The 17,853-nt window shown below is 55.8% G+C and overlaps 3 protein-coding genes across 3 annotated transcripts; 2 read left to right on the top strand and 1 right to left on the bottom strand.

The window, feature by feature from the left end:
• Positions 1–2,205: 2,205 nt before the first annotated feature.
• Positions 2,206–2,637, bottom strand: B0I36DRAFT_210649 (DNA repair protein Rad52/59/22; the record flags this gene model as incomplete). The annotated part of the gene is made up of 1 exon (XM_046148907.1): positions 2,206–2,637. A coding segment is annotated over one exon (432 nt), but the record flags the coding sequence as incomplete, so codon positions are not given.
• Positions 2,638–14,554: 11,917 nt separating this feature from the next.
• On the top strand, positions 14,555–15,698 carry B0I36DRAFT_316335 (uncharacterized protein). Its single transcript, XM_046153016.1, has one exon. It carries the CDS (start codon positions 14,635–14,637, stop codon positions 15,385–15,387), a length of 753 nt encoding a protein of 250 aa, XP_046017583.1. The 5' UTR covers positions 14,555–14,634; the 3' UTR covers positions 15,388–15,698.
• A 729-nt stretch (positions 15,699–16,427) lies between these two features.
• Positions 16,428–17,570, top strand: B0I36DRAFT_316334 (uncharacterized protein). The gene is given in 2 exon segments (XM_046153015.1): positions 16,428–16,712; positions 16,727–17,570. The coding sequence occupies 2 exon segments, from the start codon at positions 16,508–16,510 to the stop codon at positions 17,257–17,259; spliced, it is 738 nt and encodes a 245-aa protein (XP_046017582.1). The 5' UTR covers positions 16,428–16,507; the 3' UTR covers positions 17,260–17,570.
• Positions 17,571–17,853: the final 283 nt, after the last annotated feature.

The raw sequence follows: 17,853 nt of genomic DNA, 5'->3' as shown, positions 1-17,853 counted from the left end.
CCCGCGCACAAGTGCACCCAGGCACCTCACCTGTCCACCGCGCCGCTCAGTCATAAGCACCGCAACAATGCTTGCTGCAAAAGTTTAGCCAAGCACCACAAATGACTTCCAGCTCCGGCTCCTCGAGAGCCTCGGCTAGCAAGCGAAAAGCAATGGCGCCCATGAAGAATCCGAACCCGACAGCGTCGGCTGGGCCCCAGACAAGGAAGCCTCTCTTCTCCTCCATAGAAGAAAGAATGCTCTGTCCCGAAGCACCGCATGCCTCCATGCCATACCGGTTACAGTGGGTCCGAACCAGCTGCCAGACACGGCCAGCACAGCGCTCCTCCTCCGGCTCCCCAGCAAGATCCTCACACATACAGTGCCAAGCCTGCCCTGGCTCATCACTGTCCTCCAGTTGTTGGAAGATATGCTGCGCACATCCCACATACGACAATATCAGCTCCGGCTTCGTCAACGTCCCCGACTGCTCCATACCTCCCATAGGTAGATCCACGGACACCAAGTCCAGATCCAACTGCCGCGCCCATCGCGCCAGTACAGACCACAGCATCTGCTCCACGCGTGCCAGGGAAAGAGAACCATCAGCTGCCTCCAGCACCACACACACCTGTGACAAAAGACGCTCCGCCATGTCCTCCTTCTGCTCCTTCGGTCGCACTCTCAGCGCGTGCCACACTCCAAGCGGCACAATCCACGCCTCAGAACCCTCCCGGTCTTCTTCATACTCCTCCGCGCCTTCCCAGGCCGGGACAGCTCCCACTCCCGTGTCGCCCAGCTCTCCTCCAGTGTACCCGCTCCCAGCGGACATGAACTCCTCCACGGGCACAAAGCCCGGAGTTGATCCACCAACTCTCACATACCTCGTTCCCACAGCAGAGCTCGCCATCGTCCCTCCGCTGCTTCCAATGCTCCGCCGCCCAGGTACAGAAAAAAGAACAAAAGGTCCCCTACTTTGTATCGTCCCTGCTATCGCTCCGCTGTTGTTTGCTGCTGCAAAGAAAGGAAGAAAGAATGCCGCACCCCAACATCTTTCCAGGAGGGCTCCCGCCCTCCCTATGTACTTTCAAGGTTGGTCCAAACTGACCCAGTTTGTCCCGATTAGGTAACGGATTGTGGCCAGCAGGCCACATCCTCATAGGTCAGCCAGTCGTGGAGGCAGGCTCCACTCTGTCAACGGTCAACGCCCATCTTACAAGTGAATCATACAGAGCTCGCACCAAATGCTCGCTAGATGGGCGTTCTGATTCGTCCAAAGGCCAAATTATTCCCTGTCGTATCCACTTTGGTCAACGAACTTCGTTGACGACGACCCCTTGGCTCGCCGTCGCCTCGTCCGTCTGTTGGTCACGCGCCATGCCACCTTCGGCGTCAGCCACGCTCCCAGCTTCCAGCGTTGTTGTTGTTATAGCCATATGTTCTACTAGTAGTAACAGCATTCATTCTTCATGTCTCTTCGAGTTATTCGCCACGGCTGCTGCGCAGCTAGTGGCACAGGGCTGCCGCCCCGTACCCCGCCGATCCGGAATAGAAGTACCTCTTTCTGACAGCATTCGGTACCAGACTAAGGGCATGCTCTAGCTGCACGCATCTTCGAGGATTTGAAGCTCCACTTTCTTCACATTTAGTCATCTCACGATGTTTTTTGGAGGTTTGTTCTCACACTTCATTTCAATCAATCAATCACACTGCTCATTTCTTCGTCTGTTCCACCGTGCACTTCGTTTCGATTGTTCATGGTTCATCACTATTCACCTCCTTGTCGTAATCACTCTGTTCATTTGAAGTGTCGCATCACTGCGAGTGGCAGGCACTTGGGGTGCCCACAGAAGTCATCACTATTCTACCGGCTTCCACGCCGCATCAAGGCAGCGCACTGCCCACACCACCAGTCTACCTGGCAGAGGGTAGGCCCCGCTGGGGCTTCCTGTCATACTGACTCAGGCTCCCAAAGTCCACCTCTTCGTACTCTCCGTCACTCCCGTAGTCTTCGTGCAAGACTGGACGTCCTGCAGGGTGCACGCTCTCACGCACCGACACCACCTGAACGCGACGAGGCGATTCATCAAGGGGAATCATCCCCAACTCTGTGCTCTCCCCCGGAGTAGTGATACCATAGACCTCCGCCCTGGTCAACATCTGCCGACGGAAGAAGGAAGAAAAGACATCCTGCTTGTGCACGCCCTTCTTGTGCTCCGCCGCCCACTGCGTGAAGGCCTTGTCATACATGCAACCTCCGGTCGCCCATCCAAAGTTCATGATAGCACGCTTCTTCGCATCTGTCGACGCCTCCTTCCTAGCGCTCTCCAGCGCATCGGACAGGTTCACACCTCGTCCCCTGCCAGAGCCAGATCCATCATGGAACGGGTCCTCCTTCGGACCAGGCCTAAACGCCGTCACACGCACGACCACCTGCACATCGCAGTCGATCTTACCTCCGCCCTGCGCGGGCTTCACCTCCAGCTTCTCGCTCATCAGCTCTGACTTCCAGCCAAAAGCTCCAAAAATGAAGTTCATCAGCAGTACCGCGTCCCCGCTCGACAGATACGACACCTGAGGCACTCCGTTGCCCACCCTCGTACTCACAAACTCGGGTCCCAAGGGCCGCCTCAGCAGCCCCTCCATCCTGGCCAACTGGCACCGCTCCTCCTCCGTCAACTCCTCCCCGTCCCCCGGACGACAAAGCCTCTTCCCAGGCCTCTCACAGCTCGTCATCGTCTCCCACGACCACTGTCCTTCGGACAATAGAAAAAAGTGCGCAGCTCTCACTGCTCTTCTCCTCCGGAAAGAAAAGAAAAGAAGAAAGAAAGAACAACCTTCCTCCGTCTTTGTTGTGCCACTCCGTTGTTGTCGCGTCCGCTGTCGTTCCCCCCGGGAATGAAAGAGGAAGAGAAAAGAAACTCCCTTTGCTTTCTCTGGGGAGGGCTCCCGCCCTCCTTTGTAGTTTGCCATGTGGGAGAAAGTGGCCCACTTTCGTCCCTTTTAGGTAACAGATATGGGCCAGCAGGCCCATCTCTGATAGGGTAGCAAGAGATGGAGCGAGGCTCCACTCTGTCAACGGTCAACGCCCATCTTACAAGTGAATCATACAGAGCTCGCACCAAATGCTCGCTAGATGGGCGTTCTGATTCGTCCAAAGGCCAAATTATTCCCTGTCGTATCCACTTTGGTCAACGAACTTCGTTGACGACGACCCCTTGGCTCGCCGTCGCCTCGTCCGTCTGTTGGTCACGCGCCATGCCACCTTCGGCGTCAGCCACGCTCCCAGCTTCCAGCGTTGTTGTTGTTATAGCCATATGTTCTACTAGTAGTAACAGCATTCATTCTTCATGTCTCTTCGAGTTATTCGCCACGGCTGCTGCGCAGCTAGTGGCACAGGGCTGCCGCCCCGTACCCCGCGGTTCCGGAAAAGAAGTACCTCTTTTTAAGGAATTTATCTGCACAAGCAGGGTAAAAGCATGTCTTAGGACACGCATCTTGTAGTTTTTGAAGCTCCACTTCACTAGTGTTTCACCATCTCACGATCATTCTTGGAGGTTTGCTCCACCTTTTAGTCAATCCATCACTCCGTTCCTTTCATTTCATTTCATTTCATTGCTGGTTATCTCACGCATTGCTCATCACATTTCGTTTGGTTCATATCACTGGTTCATTCCATTTCCTGTTTGGTCCACCGTTCACGTTATTCACTAGTTGTATTGTTCTGCACACGAATTCCATCGTGGAGTCGCGCCAGCCACTAGACTGAATCCAGTGGGAATGGGAGTGAGAAGCCTGGGGAAAGCCCACGCAAGCACTGGTGCCTCCAAGCAAGACTCAAGTGGTGCACAGCACCGACGTTTGTAAAAAACCATCCCTGGTCATATGATCGAGTGCGGTCCTCCACACCCCAGACTACGTCACCGCATCTCCTGTCAGAAGATCGATAAGGCAACCCTCGGTACTCGTGTCGCGTACCATGCACCGCGGTCCACAGGAAGGAGAGAGGCAGAAGATCCCCTGCCTCCACCACAACAACGGGTAGCTCAAGGCATACTCAACCGTCCTCTGCACCCACGCCGTCCGACAGACGGCTCTCGAGGCGACACAAAGCCTCCTCGCACTCAACTCCGTACCGATCCCCCAGGATCAAAAGCGCGCACAGCGCATACACCAGCTGGAACAGCCCAAGGTCGCCTCTGCTCCCTACTCGCCTGAACTGCACCGCCACGGGACAGCGACACCGCCGCCACTCGCCCCCGGCAACACAGAACCTGCACTGCACCGCAAGCCTTCTCTCCAGGCTCTCGAAAGCCGACTCCACCCGAGTCGGACATAGGCTCCTCAGCGTCTCATCCTTCTCATAGCAACAGAGCACCGCCCAGTGGAAGACCTCCTTCCTCGACAGCACTTCTGCCCCCGCCATTTCCTGGCTCCATATGTCCTCCGTCTCCATGTGAATTTGGTGCTCCCGGCACCACCCGCGCAGCGCTCCTTCCGCGTCCTCCGCAGCCCTGTCCCAGGTTCCCCAGCCTTCCATCTGGTATGCATCACATACCATCCTACCGATCCGGTCGTTCAGTGCCCTCACTTCCTCAGCTCCCGTCCCGGTACTACCCGCCCGCAACCAGCGGTCGCTTGGCTCACGCCATGGTATCCAAAAGAGGGAGCGCCCCAGCGCGACCTTCTCTCCGCGCATCCTCGAGAAAGAAAGAAAAAACAGCCTCCGTTCTCTGTTTGCACTCCGTTGTCGTCGTTCCCCTATGTTTCCGCCGGAAATGAAAAGAAAGAGAAAGATCGTCCCTCCCATTCTCCAGCAACGGAGGGCTGCGCCCTCCTTATGTAAATCCAAGTGGGGCCAGAACTGACCCAGTTCCTGTCCCAAAAGGGTAGTCGATATGGGCCAGCAGGCCCATCTCTCATAGGTCAAACAGGTAGGTCCGAAGGACCCACTCTGTCAACGGTCAACGCCCATCTTACAAGTGAATCATACAGAGCGCCCATACAAATGGTCGCGAAGATGGGCTGTGATTCGTCCAATCGACGAAATATTCCCTGTCGTATCCACTTTGGTCAACGAACTTCGTTGACGACGACCCCTTGGCTCGCCGTCGCCTCGTCCGTCTGTTGGTCACGCGCCATGCCACCTTCGGCGTCAGCCACGCTCCCACACTCTGTGTTTGTTGTTGCATATCCATGGTTTCTCTTTGCAGTAGAAAATATGATTTCATCATCTCACTTCCGTGGTTATTCGCCACGTCGCTACGCTCGTGTGGCACAGGGCTGCCGCCCCGTACCCCGCGGTTCCGGAAAAGAAGTACCTCTTTTTAAGGAATTTAGTGGTACCAGACCACCAGCATGCTTGAGCTTACACGCATCTCGCACATTTGAGGTCACACAAGTGACTGTTTCACGCATCTCACGATGTTTCTTGGTGTTTTGCTCCAACGCACACTTCACTGCTTGGTGTTCCACTATTCACTTCGTTCTTGATTATTCTACACTTCGCATCACCTGCTGCTACTACATCGATTCAATCACGTCCCGATACCATGTGCATGCTCTCTCTATCGAACTGCCCAAACTACTATCACAAGGTATGACACTGCCACACGCTGTAAGTGACTGAAGCCACGTACTCACAAGCCTACCGGCCCAAGAGTGACCCATCGCGCAGCAAAGGGTATTCAGAAAGTACGCCAGAAAGCCCTCACGGGACAATACTAGCGGGATTACCGCCACCCGTCTCCGGCTGATTCGGCCTCCAGCTCGCGCACCTGCAGCTGCAACTCCTCCACGAAAGCATGTTCACGCAGTGCCTGCTCTAACGCGTCCCTCGTGAAATGATCCTCCACCTTCTCCAAGCCCGTAAAGAGTCCCAGACTCTGCACAAAGGACGGTCTCCACACACCATCGCGTGGCGACAACCGGTCTGCCACGACAAGGAGACTGTACAGCACGAAGACCAGCCTAGCATCCGCCAGGTCTTCCAGGAACAAGTGCCTCCTCACTATGTGTTTCCATGCCGCATCGGCGTCCTCCCCCGGACAATCCGCACACGCCTGCTCCGCGCACAAGACCTGCTCAGCCCACCTCCGGTCTCCCAACGATATAGGCGCGCCAGTTAGAGAGCCCCCGCTCACAACATACCCGGCCACGGCTCGCAGCATCGTCTCCCGATAGGAGAAACCGACAACCTCCTCCGGATCCCCCCTCCACTCCGCATCGGAATCACGCAATGGTATATCGTACTTCGTCGCCCAACACCGAAGGAGGACACACCCCTCCTCACTCACGTCGTAACAGTGCTCCCCACTGCCTGCCGCATCCTCACTCACGTCGTAACAGTGCTCCACCAGAGCGACTAAATCCTCCCGGGCCTCACGCCCTCTGATTCCCTGCCTCAGTCGGTCCAGGGCAGCAATCCCGTCGCCGTCCAGCCACGGGAACACACATAGCGGACCCAGATCCGCCTCCTCCACGTCCAAGAACGTGCACAGGCTTCGCTGAAACGCAAGCAAGCCCTCCTCCAGAGGCTCTGTCTCGCTCATCGCGAGAAAGAAGAAGAGAAAAAGAAAAGGAAAATCAACACCTCCCTGTGTTGTGTTCGTCCCGAGTATCGCTCCGCTGGAATTCCCGCAGGGAATGAAAGAGGAAGAAGAATTGTCGCCCCCCGCCAACTTCTGGGAGGGCACCAGCCCTCCCTTATGTATCTTCGAAAGTGGGAACCAACTGACCCAGTTGGTGTCCCAAAAGGGTAACGGATTGTGGCCAGCAGGCCACATCCTCATAGGTCAAACAGGTAGGTCCGAAGGACCCACTCTGTCAACGGTCAACGCCCATCTTACAAGTGAATCATACAGAGCTCGCACCAAATGCTCGCTAGATGGGCGTTCTGATTCGTCCAAAGGCCAAATTATTCCCTGTCGTATCCACTTTGGTCAACGAACTTCGTTGACGACGACCCCTTGGCTCGCCGTCGCCTCGTCCGTCTGTTGGTCACGCGCCATGCCACCTTCGGCGTCAGCCACGCTCCCACACTCTGTGTTTGTTGTTGCATAGCCATGGTTTCTCTCTGTGAGTAGAAAATATGATTTCATCATTCACTCTCGTGTATTAAGCAGCGTCGCTACGCTCGAGCTGCACAGGGCTGCCGCCCCGTACCCCGCGGATCCGGAACTCTAGCCATCTTTTCCGACAGCATGCGGATTAAGTAGTGTAAGCATGTCTTAGCGACACGCATCTTCTAGTTTGAGGCCACACTTTCTCAGTGTTACTGCATCTCACGATTACTTTTGGTGTTCTCCACCACACATTCATTTCATTGCATCACTTCGTTCCATTCCTGGTTCTACTGATGACTTCATCCAATCGTCCCGATACTCCTGCTTCGCATAGCACGACTAACAGTCCTGCTCTACTCTCTCTTCATACTATTCCGCTACCCTGCAGCCACTAAGAGGATCCATCCACCATAGAGAATCCCTCTCACGCTGCGCACCAGACCTCGCTGAGGCGAAAGACACTCGTGACCCGACAAGGCAATGCACCGCGCACGCGCACATGCGACGACGCAGCAGAAGACCCCTTCCATCCTCGACGAGAGGTCAGCCTCTTGATGCCGTCCCGCCCAGAACAGCTACTCCGCCCTGTGGTACAATAGCCGAGTCAAGCTCGTCACAGCGTTCGCATACTGCTCACCAGGGTAGGCGCGCCAGAAGGTAAACTGCACCGCAAGGGAGTCGGCACCCGACACCGCCACCGCAGGCCTCGCGCTAATGATCCAAACACCGTCATCCTCGACAGAGCGTGCACGATGAACCTGCATGTCCATCGTCCAAACCTGAACAAAAGATGCGTCCCGCACATCCCCGAGACAATATCGCTGCTGCTGGATGAAATTATCCATGTCCACCCGGTGGATACCATCCGTCTTAGCAAAAAGACGGTGCCCATAGGCAAACCGGTGAAACGCACACGCGTGCAGTCGCTCCTTCGCCAGGATCACGGGTTGGCACGCCGACCCCCGGTGCGGCCCATCACACCTGTGCACGGCAACAGCCTCCATCGCACCTTCCTGCATGCTCCGCCTAAAGAGTTCGGCATCCACCTGCCTCACCCGGCGCCAGTCATACGTCGATGCCTGCCCCTTCTTCCGCCCTCTCGGCTGCATGTACATGTCCACATCGTACACGCGCTTGCATAGGGTCGAGACCCAGCTCGCCCTCGCCCTGTCCTTCCCGAACAGCACCATCATGCCACAGCACCTCTCGCGCCCGCTGCTACCTCAGCACTCACCCACCCAGTGGGTTCAGTCTTCCTCCGGAAATACTCACAAGCCACCGTCGTACTGCGCCGTGTCAATAAAGGTCCTCGCCGACCACAGTCCGTCTCGATCCCCTCCAAGCCCATCTTGGACGAAAGGAGCATGTCCCCGCCTGCTCCCAGCACCGCATATATACTCGCGTGTTCGGCCATCCTGGCTAGTCGTCCCTTTGTTGTTTCTCCCCGAGAAAGAGAAGGAAGAAAGAGAACTCCTTTGCTCTGTTCTTGGAAGGGCCCCAGCCCTTCCTTTGTACTTCCAAGGAATGTGCGGATTGTGTGCACGCACACTAATCCTTTTTCGGTGTTCGAACTGGGCCAGCAGGCCCACTTCTCATTGGGTAGCGAGGTAGGTCCAAGGACCCACTCTCGTCAACGGTCAACGCCCATCTTACAAGTGAATCATACAGAGCTCGCACCAAATGCTCGCTAGATGGGCGTTCTGATTCGCTCAAATCGCGAAATATTCCCTGTCGTATCCACTTTGGTCAACGAACTTCGTTGACGACGACCCCTTGGCTCGCCGTCGCCTCGTCCGTCTGTTGGTCACGCGCCATGCCACCTTCGGCGTCAGCCACGCTCCCACACTCTGTGTTTGTTGTTGCATAGCCATGGTTTCTCTCTGTGAGTAGAAAATATGATTTCATCATTCACTCTCGTGTATTAAGCAGCGTCGCTACGCTCGAGCTGCACAGGGCTGCCGCCCCGTACCCCGCCGATCCGGAACTCTAGCCATCTTTTCTGACAGCATGCGGATTAAGTAATAAAAGCATGTTTTAGGACATGCATCGGCACAGCCAAGTGGACTACCCCACTTTTGAAGCTCCACAACCATTGTGTTTCGCACATCTCACGATATTCTCTGGTGTTTTGTTCTACTCTAACCCATTTCATTTCAATCACTCCGCTCCTCTAGTTGTTCTACCTGTTCACTCATCTCATTTCCTGTAGTTCATTTCACTGCTTCATTCCATTCATCATCGTAGTCACTCCGTCGTATTGATCCTATCACTGCACAGTCTACAAGGGAAAACAGATCCTCCGATACAGGCACACGATGCCAGCTTCCGCCAGGCCAACAGGTACCGCATCCCTTCTGCTCAACGAGCTCCGCCCACACATCTATCCACCGCTTCCTGCTGTCGTGCATCCTCCACCTGCTACGGTCCACAAACGGACAACACACTCCCGTCCTCCCACAAGGTCAGAGGGGACACACACCACCATCGAGTGAAGAAGGGAACACTGCCAGTGAACATAACCGCTAGCCCTGCCGGGCAAGCGACTGCTCTGCTCTCCGCTGCATCGCATCTCGAATCATCGGGTGCCGCCACTCATAGCTCACGCCCTCCGTGTCGAAAAAGTCGTCCAACTCCTTCTCGGTCAGCCTCCATGCAGACCCAAGCTGCCGCCCACAAACATAAGGTATCCCCTCCGGACGTCGGCCAGGCACTAGGCAAACCTCATACCCACCTCGCGTGGCAACCAGCTCCGCTACCAGACACAGAGCACCCCGCTGCTGTACCATCTGCTCCAGAAGAACGTTCTGCGCCTCGCCAGCCAAAGCAAGCGAGGACCTACCCGGCTCCACCCCGACGAGAACACTCGTCAGCGCACTCCACAGCTCCAGCTGCTGCCCCTGCGGGACAACCACCGTGTGAGGACAACCCTCCAACGCGTCCAACAAGGACGGCGTGGCAAGGAAGGGAATCACCTCGTATCCACGAAACTGCCTCTGCTCCCATCGGATCTTCTCCATCCTGGACAACAACGCCGCGCGGTTCCATCCTCGCGTCAAACGCTTCTCCAGCGGCACCATCTGCACATCGGGACAGTACCGTCCCCTCTGCTCCTCCGGCATCTCTGCCAAGATCAGGGCCCACGCTGCGTGGGACCATACCACCCAGACCTCCGTCTGTCTCTCCGGCTCCCCCATCTCTGCCCTGTCGTGCATCGCCTGCATCCTCTCCTCTGTCGCGTACTATCGTCCCTGACTTCCCGTAAAAGGAAGTAAAGTAACAACTCACCTCCGTTGGTTGTCTCGTCCCTGCTGTCGCTCCGCTATCGTTTCCCCCGGGGAAATGAAGAGGAAGAAAGAGAGATCCTCTGCTCCTTCTGGGAAGGGTGCACACCCTTCCTTTGTACTTTCCATGTGGGAGAAAGTGTGCCCACTTTCATCCCTTTTCGGTAACGGAACTGGGCCACCAGGCCCCGTTCCTATAGGTCAGCCAGTCGGGGTCCAAGGACCCACTCTGTCAACGGTCAACGCCCATCTTACAAGTGAATCATACAGAGCTCGCACCAAATGCTCGCTAGATGGGCGTTCTGATTCGCTCAAATCGCGAAATATTCCCTGTCGTATCCACTTTGGTCAACGAACTTCGTTGACGACGACCCCTTGGCTCGCCGTCGCCTCGTCCGTCTGTTGGTCACGCGCCATGCCACCTTCGGCGTCAGCCACGCTCCCACACTCTGTGTTTGTTGTTGCATAGCCATGGTTTCTCTCTGTGAGTAGAAAATATGATTTCATCATTCACTCTCGTAGTTATTCGCCACGTCGCTACGCTCGTGTGGCACAGGGCTGCCGCCCCGTACCCCGCCGATCCGGAACTCTAGCCATCTTTTCTGACAGCATGCGGATTAAGTAATAAAAGCATGTTTTAGGACATGCATCTCGCACAGCTTATGTGAAGTCAGCCACACACAGTGTTTCTCTAATCTCACGATTCTTCTTGGTGTTTCGCTCCAACACCATTTGATTGTTCCACACATCATTGCACTGCACTATCTGTTCATTTCATCTCACTCATGCTACCACGTCTACGACGGCTTGTAGGAGAACCCACAAACTGTTCTACATCATCGACAATCATCTCATCCTGTATCGCACGCTCCAGGGTCGCAAACGACGGCTCCTCCTCAAAGAGACACACGCATCTCCCCTGCCGTAACACGTCCCGCGTGCACTCGCGTACCAAGGCGGGGACAACCTCATCACCTCGGCGCAAATTCAGCCACAATGCTCGCGCCACCAGAGGAAAAGGCTGGACAATCCTGTCCGCGAAGACACACTCCGCAGCCCTCATATCCGTGCACTGCCGTATCCAATAGCCGACGAGATCCTCCTCATCTACCACGACCAGCTTGAACCCAAGCTTGGGACATTCTACATCCTCACGGCTAGGCCGTCCTGTGCGCAGCACATACTGCAAACGACGCACCCGCCCGGGCTGCTCCTCCAGGTCCTGCATCTCTTGACAACCCAACCTCGACGTCAGGGTGTGTATCAGGTGGCCAACATTGGTCCCACCACTGCACGGCTCAAAAGCCGCCTGCCAAGTCATAAGAATCGTGAGGAACTCCTCCCTCCTGCTCTGTCTCTCGCCGCAGTCGAACAGGCCGGCTACACAGCCACGTGTACCGTCCAACGCACTAAGAAAAGATCGGACATCCTCCTTCTCCATGAGCCCTGTCTCCGCCAGCCACTCCTCCACACAGGAGTAATAGTATCCAGCCTTCGTATACCTGTCACTAACGTCCAGCAGCCTCTGCATGTCCCCCACCGGGTCATCTTCCTGGGTATCCTCACCCAAGCGCCGCAACTCGTAAGCGACGCACTGTCGCCTAGCTCTCACCTCCGCATCCCATGCGACATCACTCACAACAGAGACATCCTCCTCCGATGCTGTCCTCATCTCTTCCAGCGGCCCCACGCCGGTCTCAGGCTCCTCCGTCCCATCTAACAGTCCTTCCTCCCAGGACGAGGAAGACGAAGAGGACCGAACACGCTCCTCCTCTCTGCTGCCCTGCATCATTGCAGACACCTCTTCGAGGATGCACACGTACTCCGTCTCCCCTTCTGCCGAAGGACAAGAAAAGGAAAATGAAAGGACAACGATCCTCTTGTTGTCGCACTCCGTAGTGTCGCTCTGCTTGCTGTTTTTCCGCCCGAAAAATAAAAAAGGAGGGAAGAATGAGCTCCGCTGCCTCTCCCTGGGGAGGGTGCACACCCTCCCTTTGTAGTTTGCCAAGTAGGCAGCAACTGACCCAGTTGCATGCCCAAAAGAGTAACGAAACTGGGCCACCAGCCCCGTTTCTGATAGGTGGAGCGGTAGGGTCCAGGGACCCACCCGCGTCAACGGTCAACGCCCATCTTACAAGTGAATCATACAGAGCTCTGTATGATTCACTTGTAAGATGGGCGTTGACCGTTGACAGAGTGGAGCCTCGCTCCATCTCTTGCTACCCTATCAGAGATGGGCCTGCTGGCCCATATCTGTTACCTAAAAGGGACGAAAGTGGGCCACTTTCTCCCACATGGCAAACTACAAAGGAGGGCGGGAGCCCTCCTGGAAGAATGCAGAGGATTTCATTTCTTCTTCTTTTCTTTTTCTGGCAGAAACACAGCAGAGCGACAGCAGGGACTGACAACAGGGGGATCGTTGTGCGGATGGCGCGAGGCCAGGGGACGGTTGATCCGTCCTTGCTACATACGGAGGAAGTGTGGAAGGAGGGAGGACACACGATTGCTGCTGTGGCAGTACCGAGGGAGGGACGAGAGGTGGATGACGTGCTGCGCAGGGTGCGAGACGATGCTAGATGCCGGCAGGCGGGGACACTGGTGGTGTCGTTGGTAGCCTGGAGCGATGAATCGCTTCTTTTTGTGGTCGGGTTGAGCGGGCCGCTGACAGACCTGGGTTTTCTGCAGGATCAGATTGTGTGCCGGGCGGCACAGGATTGTCTTGTCCCCGAGAGAGGAGAGCAGCCGTGGAACTATCTGCTTCGCATTCTTGGACCGTACCCGGAGCGCCGGGAGGGGGCGTTACGGCGTGTGTGTGAGTTGTTTGGGCAGGAGGTGCCTGCCTTTGGCCAGGTCGGACGTGGCGATGTTTGCCTTTCTCCTGGTCGAGCAGCGCGCTGGCAGAGGGAGGCGGTGCCTCTTCTCTTTCCTGATTCCCTAGGGGAGGAGGACGGACCTACTCCGATGGTTGATCCGTCGGTCGATTAGCATTCCTCACGTTACGTGCAGCGTGTCGCGTAGCATCCTAGATTGGAGGCCTCCAGGCGTGGGCGAGAGCTCCGTACAGACTATTACCACTGGGAGCGGAGGCGGCTAGTCCCTTTCCTTGCTGGAGTGCGGTGCACGATCTCTTTTTCCTCCTTTGGAGCCCAGGGTGGTTATCGGTAGCGGGGTCGTCTACTGCAGAGGCTTGGTGCTTGGTGAGCTGGTTGTCACGCGAGGTGTACGTTGCGCTTTTGCGCTTCCACGCTTTCGGTGTGGTCCGTGTTCCGTGGCTGCTGGATGCCACGTTTGGTATGGTGGATCTCGAAGGATCACCGTGGTCGTATGGACGGGTAGTGCGTCTGTGTCGGAGATGTGTGCGGAGGCTCATGGCTAGCTAGGGTGCGAGCCTGTATATGCGATGATAGTGTACGGAGTAACGAGATGTCTTAGTCGGATAGGTAGTGTGCATCCGAATGTAATGAAATAGATTATTGTATGCATTGTGCCGAGCGGCGTAGATGAGCAGTAGACTGCCATGGTAGAACAACTAAATGAACAGAGTGATTGAATGTGTGAGAACATGTGTGGTGGAAAACACCAAAAAGGATCGTGAGATCTGTAAAACACTAAGAGTGGGGGGCCTCACTTTGCCCCACCAAGATGCGTGTCCTAAGACATGCTTTTACCCTGCTTGTGCAGATAAATTCCTTAAAAAGAGGTACTTCTTTTCCGGAACCGCGGGGTACGGGGCGGCAGCCCTGTGCCACACGAGCGTAGCGACGTGGCGAATAACCACGGAAGTGAGATGATGAAATCATATTTTCTACTGCAAAGAGAAACCATGGCTATGCAACAACAAACACAGAGTGTGGGAGCGTGGCTGACGCCGAAGGTGGCATGGCGCGTGACCAACAGACGGACGAGGCGACGGCGAGCCAAGGGGTCGTCGTCAACGAAGTTCGTTGACCAAAGTGGATACGACAGGGAATAATTTGGCCTTTGGACGAATCAGAACGCCCATCTAGCGAGCATTTGGTGCGAGCTCTGTATGATTCACTTGTAAGATGGGCGTTGACCGTTGACAGAGTGGAGCCTCGCTCCATCTCTTGCTACCCTATCAGAGATGGGCCTGCTGGCCCATATCTGTTACCTAAAAGGGACGAAAGTGGGCCACTTTCTCCCACATTCCTTGGATACAAAGGAAGGGCTGAGGCCCTTCCCAGAAGATGGCGGGGTGCGACAGTTCTTCTTTCCTTTCTTTTCCCCGGGGGAAACACAGTGGAACGACAGCAGGGACGAACGACGATACCGGAGGGGTTGTGCGCGGGATGGAGGTCCCGCTTGTCTTGGATGACGGGTCGATTCCTAGTCCCCGGTGGAGACGGGAGAGTGCGTCGTCGCTTGCGAGGACGGGAGGAGTGAACAGGGAGGCTACCGGGCTGGTGCCCGGCTTTGTTGCTACGGCAGGTGGTTCGCAGCTGGAGATGCGACGCTTGTTGTCGGCTGTGCTGACCGATGGCCTAGTGGAGTGTTGTCCTGGCCTGGAGGGCTGTCCCGGGGGGGGCTCCGAGGACTCTGAGGAGTGGCGCTGCTGCGTGTATGAGAGGTGCAGGGCGCACCTCAGCTTGAAGCAGGAGGCGGGTTATTTTCCTGTGCTAGCGTGGCGGACGGCTGTCCGTGCAGTGGATCTGGTGTCGCTGTATGCGATGTCTTGTTCCCTTGCGGGGGGTAAGGGAGACGGTGTCACGCTGCGGGAGCAGCCGTGGAACTACCAGTCAGGGGCGTATACTACTGTTGTCCGTATGGACATGTACCGTGTCCTCGGGGACCAGCAACGAAGGAGGATCCGTGGTTGGCAGACTACGTACCGGCACGGGAAGTGTTTCTCTGACCTCCTCGTGTATGAGGTGGAGGTGTTGGCCTCGCCTTGTGGGCCTCGGCATGGGTCCACTAGCGTTTCTGTCTCTCGCGATGGTCACTGTGACTGGGTAGTCCAGTGGATGGCGTTCCTGGGAGGCGTGCAGCGTAAGGTTTCGCATCATGTCTGGTGCCCTGGAGGGAAGGGCACGCTGGTCTTGTGATCTGTCTTCGCTCTGTGAGCGCTGGTGTTGTCGCGCCAGTGATGCTCTCTAGTGTCCCGAAGGTGTGGTTTCTGCTGGAACCGGCAGAGCTTTTTGGTGTGGAAAGACACGGTGTTGTTTCCGCCGAGCTGCAGTGTCGGTGGTGGAAGTGCAGCTGACTTGGTGTCGCTCTATGCGCCATGTGTAGCACACAACTGAGTGATGACGTGTAGGAATGGAGTAGATGAAATGCAAAGAGGAAGGAACAGCGTGTATCGTAGTAGTAATAGAATGGGACGGATTACTAAATGAAATGAGAGGAACAGTAGGCCGTATGAGAATAAACAGAGTGACTCGAGGGATGATGAGATGAACAGGATGTGATTGCATGAAATGTGTGAAGAAGTGGAACAAAACACCAAGAAAGATCGTGAGATGCAACAAACACTGGGGAAGTGTGGCTTCAAAACTAGAAGATGCATGTCCTAAAACATGCTTTTATTACTTAATCCGCATGCTGTCAGAAAAGATGGCTAGAGTTCCGGATCCGCGGGGTACGGGGCGGCAGCCCTGTGCCACACGAGCGTAGCGACGTGGCGAATAACCACGGAAGTGAGATGATGAAATCATATTTTCTACTCACAGAGAGAAACCATGGCTATGCAACAACAAACACAGAGTGTGGGAGCGTGGCTGACGCCGAAGGTGGCATGGCGCGTGACCAACAGACGGACGAGGCGACGGCGAGCCAAGGGGTCGTCGTCAACGAAGTTCGTTGACCAAAGTGGATACGACAGGGAATAATTTGGCCTTTGGACGAATCAGAACGCCCATCTAGCGAGCATTTGGTGCGAGCTCTGTATGATTCACTTGTAAGATGGGCGTTGACCGTTGACAGAGTGGAGCCTCGCTCCATCTCTTGCTACCCTATCAGAGATGGGCCTGCTGGCCCATATCTGTTACCTAAAAGGGACGAAAGTGGGCCACTTTCTCCCACATTCCTTGGATACAAAGGAAGGGCTGAGGCCCTTCCCAGAAGATGGCGGGGTGCGACAGTTCTTCTTTCCTTTCTTTTCCCCGGGGGAAACACAGTGGAACGACAGCAGGGACGAACGACGATACCGGAGGGGTTGTGCGCGGGATGGAGGTCCCGCTTGTCTTGGATGACGGGTCGATTCCTAGTCCCCGGTGGAGACGGGAGAGTGCGTCGTCGCTTGCGAGGACGGGAGGAGTGAACAGGGAGGCTACCGGGCTGGTGCCCGGCTTTGTTGCTACGGCAGGTGGTTCGCAGCTGGAGATGCGACGCTTGTTGTCGGCTGTGCTGACCGATGGCCTAGTGGAGTGTTGTCCTGGCCTGGAGGGCTGTCCCGGGGGGGCTCCGAGGACTCTGAGGAGTGGCGCTGCTGCGTGTATGAGAGGTGCAGGGCGCACCTCAGCTTGAAGCAGGAGGCGGGTTATTTTCCTGTGCTAGCGTGGCGGACGGCTGTCCGTGCAGTGGATCTGGTGTCGCTGTATGCGATGTCTTGTTCCCTTGCGGGGGGTAAGGGAGACGGTGTCACGCTGCGGGAGCAGCCGTGGAACTACCAGTCAGGGGCGTATACTACTGTTGTCCGTATGGACATGTACCGTGTCCTCGGGGACCAGCAACGAAGGAGGATCCGTGGTTGGCAGACTACGTACCGGCACGGGAAGTGTTTCTCTGACCTCCTCGTGTATGAGGTGGAGGTGTTGGCCTCGCCTTGTGGGCCTCGGCATGGGTCCACTAGCGTTTCTGTCTCTCGCGATGGTCACTGTGACTGGGTAGTCCAGTGGATGGCGTTCCTGGGAGGCGTGCAGCGTAAGGTTTCGCATCATGTCTGGTGCCCTGGAGGGAAGGGCACGCTGGTCTTGTGATCTGTCTTCGCTCTGTGAGCGCTGGTGTTGTCGCGCCAGTGATGCTCTCTAGTGTCCCGAAGGTGTGGTTTCTGCTGGAACCGGCAGAGCTTTTTGGTGTGGAAAGACACGGTGTTGTTTCCGCCGAGCTGCAGTGTCGGTGGTGGAAGTGCAGCTGACTTGGTGTCGCTCTATGCGCCATGTGTAGCACACAACTGAGTGATGACGTGTACGAATGGAGTAGATGAAATGCAAAGAGGAAGGAACAGCGTGTATCGTAGTAGTAATAGAATGGGACGGATTACTAAATGAAATGAGAGGAACAGTAGGCCGTATGAGAATAAACAGAGTGACTCGAGGGATGATGAGATGAACAGGATGTGATTGCATGAAATGTGTGAAGAAGTGGAACAAAACACCAAGAAAGATCGTGAGATGCAACAAACACTGGGGAAGTGTGGCTTCAAAACTAGAAGATGCATGTCCTAAAACATGCTTTTATTACTTAATCCGCATGCTGTCAGAAAAGATGGCTAGAGTTCCGGATCCGCGGGGTACGGGGCGGCAGCCCTGTGCCACACGAGCGTAGCGACGTGGCGAATAACCACGGAAGTG

Source organism: Microdochium trichocladiopsis (assembly GCF_020744255.1).
Source record: "Microdochium trichocladiopsis strain MPI-CAGE-CH-0230 chromosome Unknown B0I36scaffold_2, whole genome shotgun sequence".
In the NCBI taxonomy this organism is placed as follows: Eukaryota; Fungi; Ascomycota; class Sordariomycetes; order Xylariales; family Microdochiaceae; genus Microdochium; species Microdochium trichocladiopsis.
This window is presented reverse-complemented; position numbering and strand designations above follow the sequence as displayed.

Coding starts and splice junctions, on each gene's coding strand:
- B0I36DRAFT_316335 (XM_046153016.1), top strand. CDS start 14,635: ATGGAGGTCCCGCTTGTCTTGGATGACGGGTCGATTCCTAGTCCCCGG.
- B0I36DRAFT_316334 (XM_046153015.1), top strand. CDS start 16,508: ATGGAGGTCCCGCTTGTCTTGGATGACGGGTCGATTCCTAGTCCCCGG.